Raw genomic sequence first — 17,397 nt, 5'->3', positions numbered from 1 at the left:
ATTGTTATCTGCATTGGTGCATTTTAGGATGTGACTCCGTTCGTAACGCCTTTGCAGTGCATCTTTTTGTGCAAATTATTCATGTCTTTTGTGGATAATGATTTCAAAATCCACAGCAAGGGGCACGCAGTTTTTCCAGTATCTCCTAATCAGACAAGCTTTTCTTTCGAGGTATCTCAAAGTCTGGTACCGGAAACGAACAAGGGGAGTTAATCGTCTCAAAGTTCAAGTTGCGCTTGATCAAAGGGTCCCCCAACATTTTAATTGGAAGCTATTGAATCTTAAAAAAGTATGTGTGAGATGCGAGGATAGTGAAGGTAATTAATTGCATTGAAACTTTTCTTTTGTAGTCTAACACAAGGAGTCTTGGAGTTGATCTCCTTCACTTCTCCCTCCTTCCTCTCATCTATCCTTTCTTTCAAGTACAAAACAAAGATTCATCACTTGTTACTACAAAACACATTATGTGATATATGTATTCTAATAGTACATTTCGGTTTCATGTAATACACACGTCACTTACATGCCACAGAATATGTATGTATGTATGTATGTATACTCATTTCATGACTTAGAAGTCTCTCCGAATTTTTCGTCACCTCCTTTTTTATCTCTCTAGCTAGCTAGGTCGATAAATACGGCGATGGGTTTAGTCTGACTTGTGCTTCTTCCCACCAGCAAGAATACGCTGGATCTGGAGCCCTCGGCTGAAAGCTTGGTTGAATAGCAGCCTGGTCTGGAACTCTGAGACAAACGGGAACCACGCAAGAACAGCTACTGGTGCGAAGATGACGAGCCCCATCACGTACTCATACCCTTTTGCTAGAGCTTTGACAGATCCCCACATTCCAAGGACCTTCACCAATGGCTTGCACGCTTGTGACATCTGCTCATCATGCAACAACACCAGCAGTGTACGCAAATGTTAACATGTAGAAAAGTTGACGACAACAGAAAAACTCTGGATATTATAGAAAAGCAAAGTAGGTTTAAGCTTCGTATGAGGCATGTACCAGTAGTAGCGCCCATCCAGTAGGCAAGAAGGCCAATAAGCTCACAAAGATGTCACCAACAGTAAGACTGAGGAAAGCAAAAAGCATTCCAATAGTGACAACAAACCCAATAAACAGGAACAACTTGAGAAGCCTGAACATCAGCTGGAAATCTGCACTGAACCGCTGTCTTCCCATTGACACAACCTAAGATTTCGATGTGAAAGTTCATGAGTCAGTGGAATAAATTTTTTGAGATGTGAGAACATCACTTGCAACCAGAAAGTATTAGAAGCATGAATACTAACCTTTAGGATGATCATCACAGCGACAATGACCAACCATGACAGACCATAAACCTGCAATCGTATACAAAAAAAAAAAAAAAATTATTCCAGTTAATAAAAGAGATTTGGCAAGCAGACAAGGAGTTCCGAACAGGCTGGTAAGCTTCAAAGAATATGGAACTTGTTGCTTTTTTTTAGAGAGAAGACGCAAATACGGCAGTAAATAAGAAACAGAATGATGTTTACCATGATGCTTTTATCACCCCTGGCCACATTTAGATGGTACACAATTCCGTATTGGAAAAGAAAGAAGCGCAGAGCAAGAACAATCTCCCAAAATCGTCCCAAAACCCCTGTGTGGTGGAGGTGTTCTTGTTCCTCATCCCACCAAGACTCCCAGCTCTTGGTCGCTGGCACACCAATACCACCAGGGCTACTTATCCATTTTGCCCAATCATCCCAATCTTCGACTATCTTTTGCCATTCAAATCCCGAAGGGTTAAACAGGAACGGAGCGAACAGCCACGAAACCACTAAGAACCACATGGAGAATGTGACAAAGATATACGATATTGTGCCTTTTACTGCTGAACCATATATCTGATAAACTATAAGAAGTACCATAAGTTCGAGGCCTTTCACAAAGTGACTCCTTGAGTACATCCTGTAGTTCTCGGCAAACTTTTCATGCCGGACAACAAAGCCACGGCCAGTTGCTCTGTATTTAGCCCCGCCGTGCAGTACTGTTCGGCCAAAATAATGAACTTTTGTACCGAGAGAGAAGGTGAAGAAAACAGATGCTAGTTGCAGCTGCATGATTATCATGTCCCCTAATGCAGTTCTGAACCCTCTTTCTAGTCCAATTTCCATGATCATGGGCAAGGAAGTTAAAAGACCTAATTGGAAAACAGATTGTGAAGCCATGGCTGTTTGTAGAACATTATTTCCCCTGGTGGCGGCATAGTTCACAATTGTCTTCTCCATTCCACTTAATGACAAGTAAAGTCTTCCGTACAAGAAAGCATAGACTGTAAGGACAACCAACTGCATTACAAGAAAACGTTCATGTTAGCAAGAAAATGAAAATGCAAAACTTTTTTTTGAGGAACTGAACAGAGAATGCTCAGTTTCTCCCATTACACAAAGAATTGTGCGTTCCAATATTGGACTCACGTAATATAGTTTTACCAGGAAATGTGATGGCTGAGTGAGAGAGAGTAATCAAGGATAATGTAGGACTGCAAAGCATAACATTTGGATAATAGGGACATAATTTCCATGGTTATTTATCAAATAAAACTGAACCAGACTTCCCCATATATCGGATCTGTACAGTTTCAACCACCTAGTATTTTAAGTAATGTAGCCATCTATGCTGCCAAGGGCTCGATGATATAAATGCTAATTACTTGTGTTTGTCAATGGAATAAAGCTACCAACATTTTCTAACACTTCGGGCACTAAATAGTAAGAAGCATGAGAAGTTCACAGTAATTTTATTTGATACAGCCCATCAATTTAAATGAATCAACTTGATGTAGCATGACATCTAGGATTTCAGTTCATTGAAATTATTTCGCAACATATTCAAGGATGAATTCACTGAAGAATGACAATATGAATAAACAAATAGAGTAACATTTTACAACTAAAAACAGAAAATAAAGGTAAAAGTTAAAGACAGATTACCATTGCGCTGATATAAAACCCTATTGTTGAAAAATAACAGGACAACATGCGAAAGAAGTCAAAACGGTGCCCCAAGCGGTAGATATCCCTGCTAAGCGTCTGCTCTCCATTACCACAAGCAACTTTAGCTTCAAAGAGAGAGATTTGGTTGAGCCCAACATCCCTACCCTTCCCAACTTGAATATATTCATGGTGGGTAATATTGCCTCTCCTTAACGTTGAGTTAAAACCTACACAGCAAGTACTCATGTCATAAAGCAGATATTAGTCTGTGTTCTCCTGCATACACACATTCGTTCGTGCATGTGTGTGTGGTATCCACAAATGTTACCCGCAAAGATGTCCTCGCTAAGATTGATGCCACGGGAAGCCTTGCTCATGCCACCACGAGTAATGTGGAAGATTCTATCAAAGACATCTGGGTGTCCATAGTGGAAGCGAATCCTGAAACCAATAGATAATAAGTCATTACTCAAAAACTTATTTAAATCAAATATATATCATATGAATTTCATTTTAGAACAGAGATATGAATCTTAGTTCCAATTTCGTCTGTAACTGAGGCTTACATGTTCAACATGGTTAAAGAAAAAGAAAAACTGTGACCTCAAGATGGACTAGAAAAGGGGACTAGGGAAAAAGGGTAACATGAGAGAGGTTAGATAGTTCACCAGAATACATTGGTTTCTAAACAAATTCCCTACATAACTGAGATCACCATCTTCTACTTATATCAACAGATGCAACACACCTCCAAAGTATGGCAATACTCATTTATTAATTAAGTCTAATCTGAATAATTCTTCCGGACTAAAAGGTACTGCTTTATTATAAAAATGATTCAGATCTTTCTAAACATTTGCCTTGGATTAGTTAAAGAGTTGAATAGTGGAAGAGAAAACATACTTCAAAGGTCTTGCAAGAACTCTTTGACCTATGGTCACAAAGCTCATTTCTTGATTTGACATAAACCAGGCCAATGAAGAAACACTGCAGTTAACATAGAATACAAATCAGATGTCTTAGAAGTACAGGATATATACGTAGCAATACAATCTCCATCTGTTAATTAAAAATAAAAAGAAAAAGCTAACAAGTATCAAACCTTCCAGTAAAGATATGCTCACGAACACCTAAAATTGAAGGTGGACGCACTCCATGGTCCTCATTAAATTCTTCAAGAAGGTTTCGCATTTTAAAAGCTTCTTCTAAGTAATTGTCCTACAAGAGGTTGGAAAAGTACATCTCAGTTGGACTGAAAAATTAAAATATAACTTATCATAATTCAAGACTTCTAAAGGTTTCACCTGGTTCATGTCAATGGCCTGAAGAGCTTCTCCTCGAGTAAAAATTATAGCATGGTTCTGGTTTTCAGGTTTTCCTTCTCCAATCTTTGCCGAACCAGGCAATTTTATACGATATATTTCCTTTGGAAATTTAGAAAAATAATTAGTGTTTTAGGTACAAAAAGCAACATGGTGAACATGATGGTTCTGTTATAAGGTGAAGTGATTACCTGGTCATGATTGTCAACAGCTTTGACCAAGACAGAGTAGTAAACCTTTTGCACCTTTCCACTACCAGCGTCACTCTCTTCAACTTCATCGATATATGCAACCCGAAGAGAGGGATTACTATAAGGGAACAAGAAGGAATAAGATTCTTCAAGAAAATGAGCTCAGAGACACTACTTTAAGAAATCAAATTGCAAAAATATTTTGACTTATCAGACAGATTCATACTTAACCATCAGATTCAAGATGTCTGTTGCACGTCGATCTCCACTGCGTTTCTGATTGCCATAGTTTTGGCAGGTAGCAACATAGGTGAACTTAAGGTCAGCCACTGCTTCTAATTGAGCATAAAGGGATCTCTGGCTTTTCTTTTCTTCTTCTGGTGGAACCATGATTGCTTTGTAGCCATCTAGTATATCTACTTATAACTAAAATAATTAGTAACCAACATATTTACCTCCACTATAACAACTTCATTAGACACTCGACTGCATACCATCAAAAGAGTGAAAAAATGAAAATGGAAAATATTATGCGCTCTTTGCATACTTGAGTAAGGTGGAGATCTTAGGCATGATGGCACTATATTTCACATATGTTGATTTCTTTTGTTTTGATAACTAGTTAAACATTATGGGAGAAAAAAGGTACCACGCTCTTAGTCTTACCGGTTTCAGTAGCCATGTCAAGAAAAGCCTGAAGCTTCAGTGCTCGTCGGTAGTACATCATTCCTCTAACTGCAACATCAAAACAATTAGTACCAGAAATAACACTTCATAAAGAAGAAGATGATAGAACAAATACCAGTCCTGCAGAGAGTTTGTCCTCGTAAGGAGACCCAATGACGAAGATGCAAAATGTTTTCTTCATTCTCCCATATTTCACTATCCTTTTTACAATTAAGGCGCTCCATGAAGTTATTCCATTCATCTAGAAAAGTCACAAAATGGGTGTCAAATCATTCACACATTGACTTCAAAAGAGTCGAGCATGTTACAAGATAGTTTTACTAACCTGGGAAAATCTTCTGTAAGTAGTATATGATTGATACACCATCTTCATTTTCCATCTCAAGGTCTGATTTGGAATACACAGTCTCCTCACTATAGTATGGGGTCATGATGCTGTCAATGGGCAACAATGTAAAATAGAAATTATTTTATGGAAAAGACATCTGAAGCCTGAAAACCTTGGCCTGTTATTCAGGACACTGGCCCGTCAGAAAACCCAAAGGTTTCATATGTGATATGTCTTAAATGATAAAGAAATTACACTAATTTTCAATTGAACGTAGAAAGGAAAAACAAATTACAAAACTCACTGCTCCCACTGATTAAACATCAGAAGGAGAAACCAAATAAAGTAATCGGAAACTTTGGTCATTTTGTAAGTCATGACGCTTTCTAATGCTCCAATAATTTAGAGATGCACACAGTATCTAATGATGGAAATATAATTAAGCATATGGACTTTCCACCAGCAAAATCAGACCCTAACAACTTGGTTTAAGGAAGAATTGACTTATGGAACTCAGATATGCCCTAAGCACAATAGCTCATATGTATGAACGTAACAAACCTGAATGAAAGCATTTTACGGACTCGGGGAGCACGTGGCATATCCATGAACAATGAATTTGTAAAAAATGCAATCCTTCTACGTGCTTCTAGGTTTGTTGGTACGTCAATGGCAGATTCCTTCACTGTTAGCAGAAGATGGAGGCGGCTTATCTGAAATGTAATCCGCGAGAAGTGTGTCAACACAATTTTTATAGCATTAACTATCATAGGATTGTTTCTGAAAAACAATTGACTTTGAAATTATTAAGTAGTTCTATACACTTACCTGCTCTTCCCACCGTGCTGTAACTGGAGGAGGGAATAATATTGCAGGTTTTGCATCAGTTCCAGCAAAAAGTTGCCTTCCAGCATCCTTGCTACTATGACCGACTTCAACCAACTCTCTACAAAATATCACATGAGGAAATACAAGAACTGTTAAGATTTAAAGCAAAGCATCCAAGCATTATGACTTTTTCACTAAACAAATTAAATATTTTCATCCAAATATTATGTTACTAAAGTTTACCAACCGGATCTCATTCACCATCATATCCCGAGTGACTACTTCCAGCATATCTTGAAGCAACAACACCACTGAAGATCGCTTGGATGAATCACCATCTTTCTGCAACATGAAAGAAAGTGGTAAGTTTCTATTAAGATAACAGCCAAAACAAGCACAAGCACATACTGCAGAATTAATCATTCTTTCACATATGACTCACCAAGATCCTCACAAGCTCTACAAATTTATTGCAAAGAGTGGGCAAAGAACCCATTCTAAAATTTACAAGAAATGTATTCTTTGAAATGTTACTTTCAATTTCCTTCACGATGATGCCAATTATCCTGTCAGATAATAACCGAATCAGAATTTTTCGCAATGATAAAAAATAAGATGACTACACAATTGTTCTTGAATAATCTCCTCTTAACAAAAAAAAAATTGAAGAAATTGAACACCCTTCCTTTCAAGTGATAGCCTTATATTATACTATGAGATCCTCAATTATGGGAAAGCATCAACTATATAGGACACTACTGATTAGCCAAAAAATTATTATCTGTGGGAAAGGAGGATGGGGGCCAAAGGAGTGAATGATGGCAAGATTTTAGCAAACACTAAAGGCTCTAAATACTGTTAACATGCAATTGTAAAGGCCCAAATATCAGTCTTATCCTATGCTTGGGTATTACAGAAATTGAACACTAATATTTTTTACGAAACACTATGCAGCAGTACGGACCTTTTCTCATTTTCTCCAACTACCAGAGTACTAAGGATATGTTTGAAAGATTCATAACATTCAATCACAGCACATTTCATATATTCATCTGCACATATCCGCTTCCAGAGATCGGAGTCCTTCGATTTAAATTGAACTGCCATATCTAATGCTATTGGGATCTGTAAAGGTAGACAAAGTCAACAATAAAACCAAGTAACTTAAACAAGACTTTAAAAAGAACGGTACTGACTTTGCTAGCAAGCAAGAAGGGTGGCCACTGAATTATCTTCAGGCTGGGATCTGATGAATAAGGAACTAGCAGCAAATCCATTTCCCTGAAGTAAAAGAACCCAGTTTAGTTTGTACCTCATGATGAGTAAGAGGCTGAATAAATGAATAATACAATTATGTTGGTGAGCATTACCTGTCATTTATGATATCTTCCTCACGGAAGCTACATATCACTTCATTCCACATCTGAGCAAACTTTGCAGCTTCACTTCTCCTGCTTGCTGTAATCTACAGCCACAAAATCTTAAATGCTAAATATGTGTGCTAATTATAAGCGTGCTTAAAGGTTTTACTTAAGTATGAAAGTTGTAAAAAAATTAATCAACCTCCACAAAACGCTTTGAGAAAGAGAATCCCCTTTTTGTTGACTTATCTGAAGGCACTAGGTATGTGTTGAATGCACCGGGTAGAGACTGGAACCGTGATCTCAGCATACCAAGTGTCCGAATCTGTAAAAGGCGAAAAATATATGAATAACAATCCAAGGCAAAGCAAAGATGAAGCATATAAGGACTATTGTTCAATTAAAATACAGCTTGATGATAGTCATATTCTTGATGTTTGTAAAGAGATCTAAAAAAAAGAATGTCTTGAATAAAGCCTTCAATAGAGTAAACTACATGATTGTCTTAAGCAACATATATTTGGGCAGATAAGTATATTTGGTTTAGAATATGATCCATGTTAATTTCTCTCGAAAAAGTCTCTGGCAAATTGATAGTGGAACAATACAACAGATGGTGTTAAAATTTTAGACCAAGATTCAATTCTCAAACCCAAATACAGAAGTGCTAGAATGGTACTACATTTACCTATGACTTTTCTTTTGGCAATTAAAAACAAAACTAGATAAATTGGCCAAGGTATCGTGTTCAGTAATAATGAATGACACAGCAGAAGTCAGACAATTCTATCTCTAAATATGTATAATTTCATGAATGACAGAGAACAGAAGTTCGACAGTTTTATCTTAAGAGACGTATAATTTCATGAATACACAATATGAGACAAGAGGTAACAGATAGTTTTGAAATTAGGGAAAATAGTTGGGGGGAGAGAAAAGCAGGGACGAGACAGAGATCGAAGGATCACCTCTCCTAGGCGATCAAATGCCCCAACAACACCACCATACAAAGTCTGAAAGATAGCATACCATATTTGAGTGTCCATCAAATAAACCTACATTGAATTCATGAAAAAGTATGAGATGGTTTATTAAAGTTAATATAAGATAGTTACATCCTGAAAAACTCAGAACACTTTCAAGATGTTGATTCAATCATGGGGAAGATACAGACCAAGATTACTGGTGCCCAAAGTGACACAACTGCTCCATAGTTGTTTTGAGCTGCATCAATAAAGGATTACTTAGCATAAAACCACAAGTTGAAAATCATGCAAAGATTAAAGCAATAGAAATGATTACCATTAGGGAAAAATTCATGCCATTGATAATCTACACGACGAATGTTCATAATGTCTCTAGTTGGCTTCACCAAAGGTTTTATCTGGAAACGGGACAGGCAGAAAATTAAGAGCACAACTATTAAAATCTAATTCATAAAAAGAATCTAAAATATCACAAAAATGTTATTTGACAACTCCCACCTGGATAAGATAGCTAACTGTAAACTTGCAAGCCAAAAGCAGCACCCAAAAAATAGTATACCTGCAAATTGCATAGCAAATCAGAACAAATGCAAATCTCAAACAACCAACCCCAAAAGATAAAAAGAAGCTAAGCCATATAGTTAAGATGAAATTGGGTGCGTGTTCCTCATCAAACTCACTTAATAAGGGCAAATTGACTTTCATGCATTCCCCTCCCGACATAGATTCTTGGCTGCAGAAAGATAAAGATTAATCAAAACCTTTTTACAGCACAGTCCATAAGCAATTAGTTTTTATGCAAGAGAATAGGTACAAAAACTCTTTAAGTACATTAGTTCTTAACAGGTAGAATTTGTAGCCTTTACCACAAAAAAAACAAAAAAACAAAAAAAAAAACTTATCATTAACTCCAAGATTTTGGTTTCATACAGGGATTAATCATATGGCTGAATATGACTAGGTAAATGGATTTTAGATACCACATGGTACTTTTGGTCTCATGCACTGGTATGGTCTAACCATTAGTTAGCATTAATCAAAAGACTATTTCATAACAGACTGCTATTCGTGAAGTCAAATCCAAGTAAAATATAGTACAAATTTTGCGAAAGGGTGATCAAGGAAACAGAAATACCTGTGACCACCACAGGAGGAACCTAATGATATGCCAGTCTGAGTTTTCAATCCATCGTCGGAACAGCGGGAAAAGGAACAAAAATGCCGCTAGTAAATTTGGCAGCAAATATACTGCAACAGCCATGATGTATAAAGGAGGAACACCATTCACATTCTTAAGGAATGATAGTACATCCATGATTTGTTTAGGGGCATTATTGAAGGAATGCACATAAAACAGTGGAAGAATGATTGCCCATACAAGACTAACAATTATCTTGAGAATATTTCGCAGTACATCAGTGAACCTCCACCTATGATATCCCGGGAAGTTTAAAACAATATCCAAAATGCCTACATCAAAATACAAAGTAGATATGAGGACACATAGAAACCTTGCTGTAAAGATTACGTATAAAACCGTGGAAGAATGAGTGAAAAACTCAAAAGAAGTTATAAAAGGAAATACAAGGCAAGAGCAAACAGTTATATTCGATCTAGACAATGCTTTCCGCAATAGGTACAAAACTATTCAGCTTAAGAAAATATATGAATACTACTATATCTAGTAATTCAAAAACTAAAATTTGCTCACTTTCTAAGAATTGGAGAACACAAACAGCACCAACAACCTTAAAAACAACAGAGAAAAAGGAAAGAAACAAAGGATACTAGTAACAGCTACATTCCAATTTTTTTTTTTTTAAAATGCAGCGAAAGAATTTCCCTAAACTCAGAAGAGGTTCGCCCACCTATGTGAAATAATCCAAGCTAACAAGCAAACCTCTAGGTGTACTTTCGCCCTCCAAATTGCAAATGGCAGGATTAAAGGAGAAAGAGAAGGGCCATCGAACGAGTAGGATATACAAGAAAAGGCCCTTGGTCGCTCCAAATTATATATTACTGAAACAGGCAGTCATAGTGAACAGGGGTAAATCCCCACCTTGAAACGGGAGCATTTGTGCTCACCACCATAACTATGGTGTATGCTCACCATACACCTAAACATCTCCACATGTCCTTTCATCTACTCTAGTTACCTTTCACATTAAATGTTACTTTTTCAATTTTGAAAAAATTAACCAATGTTATGTGAAAGGGCACGTGGCACATGATAAGATGTATGGTGAGCATACAACATAGTTTATGGCAGTGAGCAAATATGCTCTCCATTGAAACATAGATGTGAAATATATTGCCTAAGCCAAAAATGCATGTCACCTACGAACTCTGGTTTTGGATAGTTAATATGCATGGGATTTTGCTAGAGAACTCTAGCAAGCATGTCAGTGGGCATTTGTAGAATATATTAGAAGCTAGGAAAATATGAGGCCAATTAGCAAAGCCATATGTCGGTGGCAATGCATGATTGATAGCTAGAAAGTTCTCGCAATGCCAAAGTCGGCAAACCTCACCATAAATATGGGTGTGGTGCTATGTAAAGAACCAAGAGAAAGTAGCCAAGAAGAGAGCTAAATAAGAGAGTGAGAAGCCTTGTAAGTGAGTAGTCTTGTGAAGAATGTGGGTGGTCTAGAGTGTGTCTCTAGAAAGAGTGTCATAGCTTCTAAAGAGTGTCCTTGAGTGTTTGTGTGTTGTAATATTTTGTGTGTAATACAAGTAATTTGTTTACTTGTGTTGTCTCTCCAACACTTGTGTTAGAGTTGTGTACTCTAGTTTTTCCTCAACATAAAAAAGGACTTAACTGGAAATATTTCAACACTCAATTCTGTCCCTAACAGTATTTGTGTAAAAGCTGAAGTATTATATCGATCAACCAGAAAATTAAAGCATACATGAACAGAGATTTTTGTTTTCCTTCTAGGCTTCTAGTCTCATCCAAAATAGAAACGAATTTTGATCCATGCATCTTCATATATATAGTTAGTGAAAGGCCGTTTGTCATAACATTCTTTTTGGCCCCAACAGTTTACAAGAAGTTGTCCTTCACAAAGTATAGTGATACTTCTAATAAAATTAATTTTGGCTCTGGCATATAATAGTTCTTGTAGCATACGAACAGAGATACAGCATTTGAGAATTGCAGTTTTAAGTAAGAACGTCATACTTTGAAGGACGCGAAGAAATGCCGCTGTGATGAAAATACTTGATAGATCTCTTAGGACATCCTTTTGAAAAATATCCAATGGTGAAATCCCTCTAAAAGCAATAATGAGCAGAGCCTGTTATCCAGTTCCAGATAATATATTATTTAAACAGATAGTCATAATGAACAGGGAACATATGGTGTCATTTTAGAACTTATCCACTCTGTTGTAAATAAATACCTGTAGAGCAAGTATGTAAAAGGTCCAAAACCGGTCAAAACTTCTAAAAATGTGCCAAAATGTCCGAGTTTCAATAAAATAAGATTTTCCTGTGCTTCCAGATTTTCTTCTAGAGCCCTTTCTCCCCTGGAACAAGATTTCATTTATACAAGTTCCAGAAAATTAACATAAGAATAGTGGTGGCAGTGGTGAAAAATAAAAGAGTACCTGCACCAAGTCACGCGTTGATTTGAAAAAATCACCATCATCACGCATGGGCCAACCAAGAGAGAAGCAATCAGACGACCTGAAAGTAAGTGAATTTAAATCTGAATCATAGCAATATAAATAGAATAAGAGGCCAGTCTTTCTCAAAAATATTGATAACACAAACCAGAAATATTCATTGAGATCGTCATAGTTGCACCAAGATATGTGAGGAGCTTTTCCATTTTCACCCTTCTTGGCTTCCTGGAACATCATAACAAACATCCTCATGTGTATAGCATAAAGGCCTGAAACTTCTAAAGAACGCGCATGCTTCTCAGGCAACATACCTTTTCAATTACACGATATAAGGGGGTTATAACTTTCCGTAAAAAAGCCTCATCATCCCCACCATAAGAAGGCTTTATATTTTCCCCAGTAACAATGCTGACATTTCCAGCCAACAGACCATGGAGTTCATATGCCATCTGAATGTATAGTTGGCATCAAGGTGTAAGAAGTCAGCACATAATTTTCATTACCCAGAAATAGATTAACCAAAAAACAGAACCCACAAATCATACATTATGAAAAATATAGCACAAACATTCTGGCATAAAGCGGATGTTCGCTGCTTCACCCCAGATGAGAAGATATAAACCCATGTATAGTATCTTCCTTTGCTGTATTTCTTGCTGACCTTGGGGAAGTCTGCATGGAGATCAAGCATAAGATCCAAAACGTACATATCATTGTATCAATATAGCACAAATGTTTTTATGTTTGCTTTATTTAAAGCAAACATAAAAAATTTGAAACATGAACCAATTACAATTGTTGTAGATATCATTGTATCAAACCTCAAACTATGTTTTCTTCCCAAATATTTGCACCACGTTTTGTAGTTCTTAAAAAGTTTTCCCATAACTGCATCAACAGCTCGATCATCCAGCTGCACAAAAGAGATGAGCTTAGTTTAAGGCCAGGAAGAAATAAAAGGCACACAAAGGGGGAAAATTCATAAAAAGAGAGTGCTCTGAATACAACACAATGATTTCAACAATAAAAAATTAAGAAGAAAATTTATCAGAAAGGAATTCAAATTATCAACAGTGACATAGCTCTGGCATGCATCTATGTAATTCATCCGGTCACCATCAACAGTGACATAGCCGACATACCTTATTAAGAGGTTCGGGTTTGGGATGAAGCCTTATATGAGTATTTGCAAGTAGCAATATCAAATGCTCCCTCTGGTTCCTCACGTTGTCTTTCTGCAGTCACCAAAATAGACGAATGAGTTAATAATTTCTTCAGGTCCTAGAGTGAATCTTAACCATTCAGATTGGTCGTTGTTATTCATGCCTGGAATCCAAACATGGCCCTCAGCCAATCAAGAAGGTCGAGATCGCCAGCTTTCTGCCTGTTCTCGAATGCACTAGGCCAGTTCAAACCACGAGTGTTCCACAGTGCACCCACTGCAGCCTTAACCTTTAACAAGCAAACAGAAAAAACTTCCATTGAGATTCCAAACCAGGCACCAAAGAATAAGAATATAAGATGCCGAAGTATATCAGCACTAACAGGATAAATAATAAGTGTGAAATACCTCTTCAAGTTGCATGATAGACTGAGTAGCACCAGCAGAATCCAAAGGAAGAATGTTATACGGAGCATAAATTTCCGTCTTTTCTTGAACATCTTTAGCAGCCGCAATAATCTGCTCAGAGCATTAAAATATATTTGTGGCTATTATTATGTAATAGAAATTTCAAAATCACTTCGTAGTTTCTGTCATTGCTCAATGGATTCTTCTGTACTTTAAGGACGAGGATTAGGAACAAAAGGGTACTGTGTTTTTGCTGTCACTCCTCTTTTTTTTTTATAGAATATTCTGTCATATAATGTTTGTCAACTCAGACACAATTATGTTATGTTATAGGTTGTTGTATGATTACTCTGTCATCAAGGTTGAGGATCTTGTCTTCTGCTTAAAACTTTCTACAAACAAGGGTTACAAAAATCTTTATTGATAATAGTATTTTATGTTCTCCTCCCTGCATAATGCTTATCATTATTTATTACTTTCAAATTCTCATTTAGTAATTTTCATTTGCTTGAGAGTTTGGTTATACATTTCTTTCTCCTCATAGTGAAACATAACTTTTGGTTCCAATCCATCTCCAACTTGTTGTAGGAATGCACTAATTCTCTTACATGTATTATATTATATACATCTGTTTTTCTATAAGGATTACAAATTCCTTTGGCCGAGTTGACAAGACAACAAAGCCTAATCAACCTCATCATTGCAGGTTCAGTTACGCTAGTAAGTAATCAAATCACACCTGAAGAGTTGTATCTTTGTACTTTTAATTATATGCCATCTTTTGCAAGGGTTCTGCTTATGCTAAATATGCACATGATCAAGCCACTTTCCGCAACTTCTATCTTACATTAATTAGCATGTAGTCTGAAAACTAAAACAAGCTTGTTTCCTTCTAGGTTGATAGCTATGTGAAGATACTTCCAAAAGTTGGACCATGAGGTACAATGTTGAAGATGAAGCAGAGGAGTGGTTTGCTAAGCATGTTAAGTGATTAATAAGTTGTGTAATACGATACGAGTAATTAAAGTCAATTTGGTAGTTAAATTCAATTTGGTAGTAGTATTAGCTATAGAGCAATCGAACTGATTTAGCAATACATGCGAAATTCAAGCAATAGAGTTGAAAAGAATAGTGTGTCTCCATCTCAGAGACGGTAGCTGTATTTCACATTTGATCAAAATGCATAAAACGAATTCCCTCCCTACTATTGAATTCCTATGTATTTTGTGTTTGATCAAACGCATCACACACACATAATAAAAATGAGAAATGGGGGTAAGTTAATTACAAACCTCAGGAGCAACCTCATCAACTTTCTCTGTCTTGTTAACAGCGCAAAGCACTTCAAAAAGGACTCCGGCAGACTGGTAGGCTTTGCCCAGTTGGGCTCTGTTTTCAGAATTTGGAAAAATAAAAGGGTTTACTTGCACTTCAGCATACAATTAACTAATTAAGTAAAAGAAGAAGAACATTATTAGGGATCACTCACCTGTCAGCCTGCTCACCCTGGTCAAGAGCTCTGACATAATGCTCATAATATTGCTGATAGAAGCTTTCAATTTCTCTGGCATCTGTCTTTTTTACCCGAGAAGCCAAACTTGATGCATTGTCCTATAAAATCCAACATCCATTCATTTTCTCCGTTCTAAAATACAATACATACATATATATATATATATATATATATATGTATATAAGCCAGTTGGGCAGAAGAAAACCAGTGAAAAGCCCCAATCAAATGCCCTTACATTCAAATCCACCACCCCATTTGAAATCAAAAGGCAGCCCCTCACGAATCTATGTGGAAATTGTTGATGCAAATTTTGTTAATAAATCCCAATTATTTTCTTGATTAAAATTGAAAAATTAGGAAATCCAACATTCGAGTACTAGAGACCCAGTTCATTTGGGAGAAAGACAATTATAAAAAAGGGGTAAATCCTTGGAGAAAGACAAAATTTAGAAATGGTTAATTAAAATTGTAAAATTTGGGAGAGAGACAACAAAAAGGTTAAATCATTGGGGGGACCCAGTGAATTGCGTAAGCAGCTACTTAACTAATAATTTAATTTATTAATTGATTAAATAATCACAATCAATATATAAAGAAAAGAGTAATAATATTCTTATCACATTTCTTTTCTATCTTGATAGGCAGATGAGTTGAACAAGTTACATCATTTAATTTCAATCTTTTTATTAATTAAAATACTTAAATAATTTTACGTGGAAGAATGAGACTCCTCGTATACCATAATCATCATTTAATTAACAATATTTTTATTAATTATTGATTAACATTTCGAATAAATACTAATTAATTTAGATGATGTAGTTGTCCAACTCATTTGCCATCTAACATGCTAAAGAAATGTGGTATAAAATTGTGGTAAGAATAACATTATTGTAAAGAAATTAAAGAAATTTTTACCCTCTCGAGTCGTTGGAGGAGCAACGTCTTGAACTGGCGGACGCCACGGCCGCTGGAGCTCGGATCCAATCGATGCGCCTTCTCGAACGCATAGAACCGACCTATTCACATACATACATACATTTTCACAAACACCATGCAGTCATGAATTCCTTCATAACCTAATTAAGTACAATAACAGTAGTAATTAATGCGTAATTAATCGATGAAGGAGATTAAGACGACGACGTACAGAGATAGGCGACGCGAGGACGCTCGGCCTCGATCTCGCTGGCGACACGGAGGATGGGAGCGATGGAGGCGAGAGCGGAGGGGACAACCTCATTGTCGAAGACCTCCGTGGAGAAAGTAGTGGTGGCCGCGCTCCTCGACGGCCGTCTCGTCAGCCCCTGAGGGCCGCTAGGGCCAGGCAGATCCAGGTTTGACATCAATCAATCAATCAACGACCAGCACTTCCGCTCTACGTAATTCTGGATCTTCTTCTTCTTCTACTAGTAGTGCGAGCTTTCCTCCCTACCTAAGCTAGCTACACCAAATTAACCAGATTATTTCGCATTAATTCAATCCTTTTCTTGCTTTCAATTTAGAGAATGCAAATAAAAAGAAAAGGAAGAAAATCTGTTTGGTAGCCGAGAAAACGCAGGCGAAAAACAGAGAAAATGTGTTTGGTTTCTGAGAAAACGCAAGAAAATAACAAAGAAAATGCGATGTTGCGTACGCCTCATTTACCATGCTGCGTTGTGATCCGAACCCGATCGTAATGGAAGAAAATGCGATCATGCGTACGCACGCAGAGGTTGTCGCAGGTAGAAAATATCATATATATAGATTCAAAGAATATCAAACAACATGAACAAGAAGAGAGAGAAATATTTCTAGGGAGAGAGAGAGAGAGGCAGTTTGTTTGGTTTGTTGGTGTGAGGGGAAGCGAAACGATTCTAACAGACTGGTGTGTGGTTTGGGCACCTACAGAGTTTACGGGACGCAGCTAGAGCGAGAAATATGACTCCAATGTAAGAGAGAGAGAGAGAGGGAATCCAGCTGGGGGAGTAACCGTACGTACAGTTGGAGAATAACACGTGGCAGAATGGGAGAG

The 17,397-nt window shown here is 37.0% G+C and overlaps 1 protein-coding gene across 1 annotated transcript; it reads right to left on the bottom strand.

Moving 5' to 3' along the window:
• Window positions 1-309: 309 nt before the first annotated feature.
• On the bottom strand, window positions 310-17,171 carry LOC137738915 (callose synthase 5). The gene is made up of 43 exons (XM_068478387.2): window positions 17,031-17,171; window positions 16,534-16,827; window positions 16,302-16,402; window positions 15,360-15,481; window positions 15,163-15,259; window positions 13,871-13,981; window positions 13,627-13,752; window positions 13,443-13,535; window positions 13,122-13,213; window positions 12,846-12,972; window positions 12,612-12,749; window positions 12,449-12,525; window positions 12,283-12,361; window positions 12,076-12,201; window positions 11,856-11,970; window positions 9,810-10,144; window positions 9,355-9,407; window positions 9,173-9,233; window positions 8,991-9,072; window positions 8,863-8,912; window positions 8,657-8,743; window positions 7,891-8,013; window positions 7,698-7,792; window positions 7,524-7,608; window positions 7,292-7,452; window positions 6,770-6,893; window positions 6,575-6,669; window positions 6,328-6,445; window positions 6,061-6,212; window positions 5,497-5,606; window positions 5,287-5,412; window positions 5,151-5,219; window positions 4,711-4,900; window positions 4,485-4,602; window positions 4,276-4,395; window positions 4,074-4,189; window positions 3,875-3,958; window positions 3,300-3,412; window positions 2,969-3,198; window positions 1,526-2,323; window positions 1,301-1,351; window positions 1,014-1,199; window positions 310-886 (listed from the first exon to the last, which is right to left on the bottom strand). Exons 2-43 carry the CDS (start codon window positions 16,727-16,729, stop codon window positions 650-652), a joined length of 5,769 nt encoding a protein of 1,922 aa, XP_068334488.2. The 5' UTR covers window positions 16,730-16,827; window positions 17,031-17,171; the 3' UTR covers window positions 310-649.
• Window positions 17,172-17,397: the final 226 nt, after the last annotated feature.

The sequence above is a fragment of the Pyrus communis genome, chromosome 15, assembly GCF_041283825.1.
Source record: "Pyrus communis isolate YQ-2024b chromosome 15, ASM4128382v1, whole genome shotgun sequence".
Classification (NCBI taxonomy): Eukaryota; Viridiplantae; Streptophyta; class Magnoliopsida; order Rosales; family Rosaceae; genus Pyrus; species Pyrus communis.
This window is presented reverse-complemented; position numbering and strand designations above follow the sequence as displayed.

Bases quoted from the DNA above. Each gene is read 5' to 3' on its own strand.
- LOC137738915 (XM_068478387.2), bottom strand. From the start codon at position 16,729: ATGTCAAACCTGGATCTGCCTGGCCCTAGCGGCCCTCAGGGGCTGACG. The intron at 12,973-13,121 runs GTTTGATACAAT...ATCTCCATGCAG, and splicing joins GGAAGAAAACATAGTTTGAG to ACTTCCCCAAGGTCAGCAAG. The intron at 10,145-11,855 runs GTATGACGTTCT...ATTTTGATGTAG, and splicing joins ATTTCTTCGCGTCCTTCAAA to GCATTTTGGATATTGTTTTA.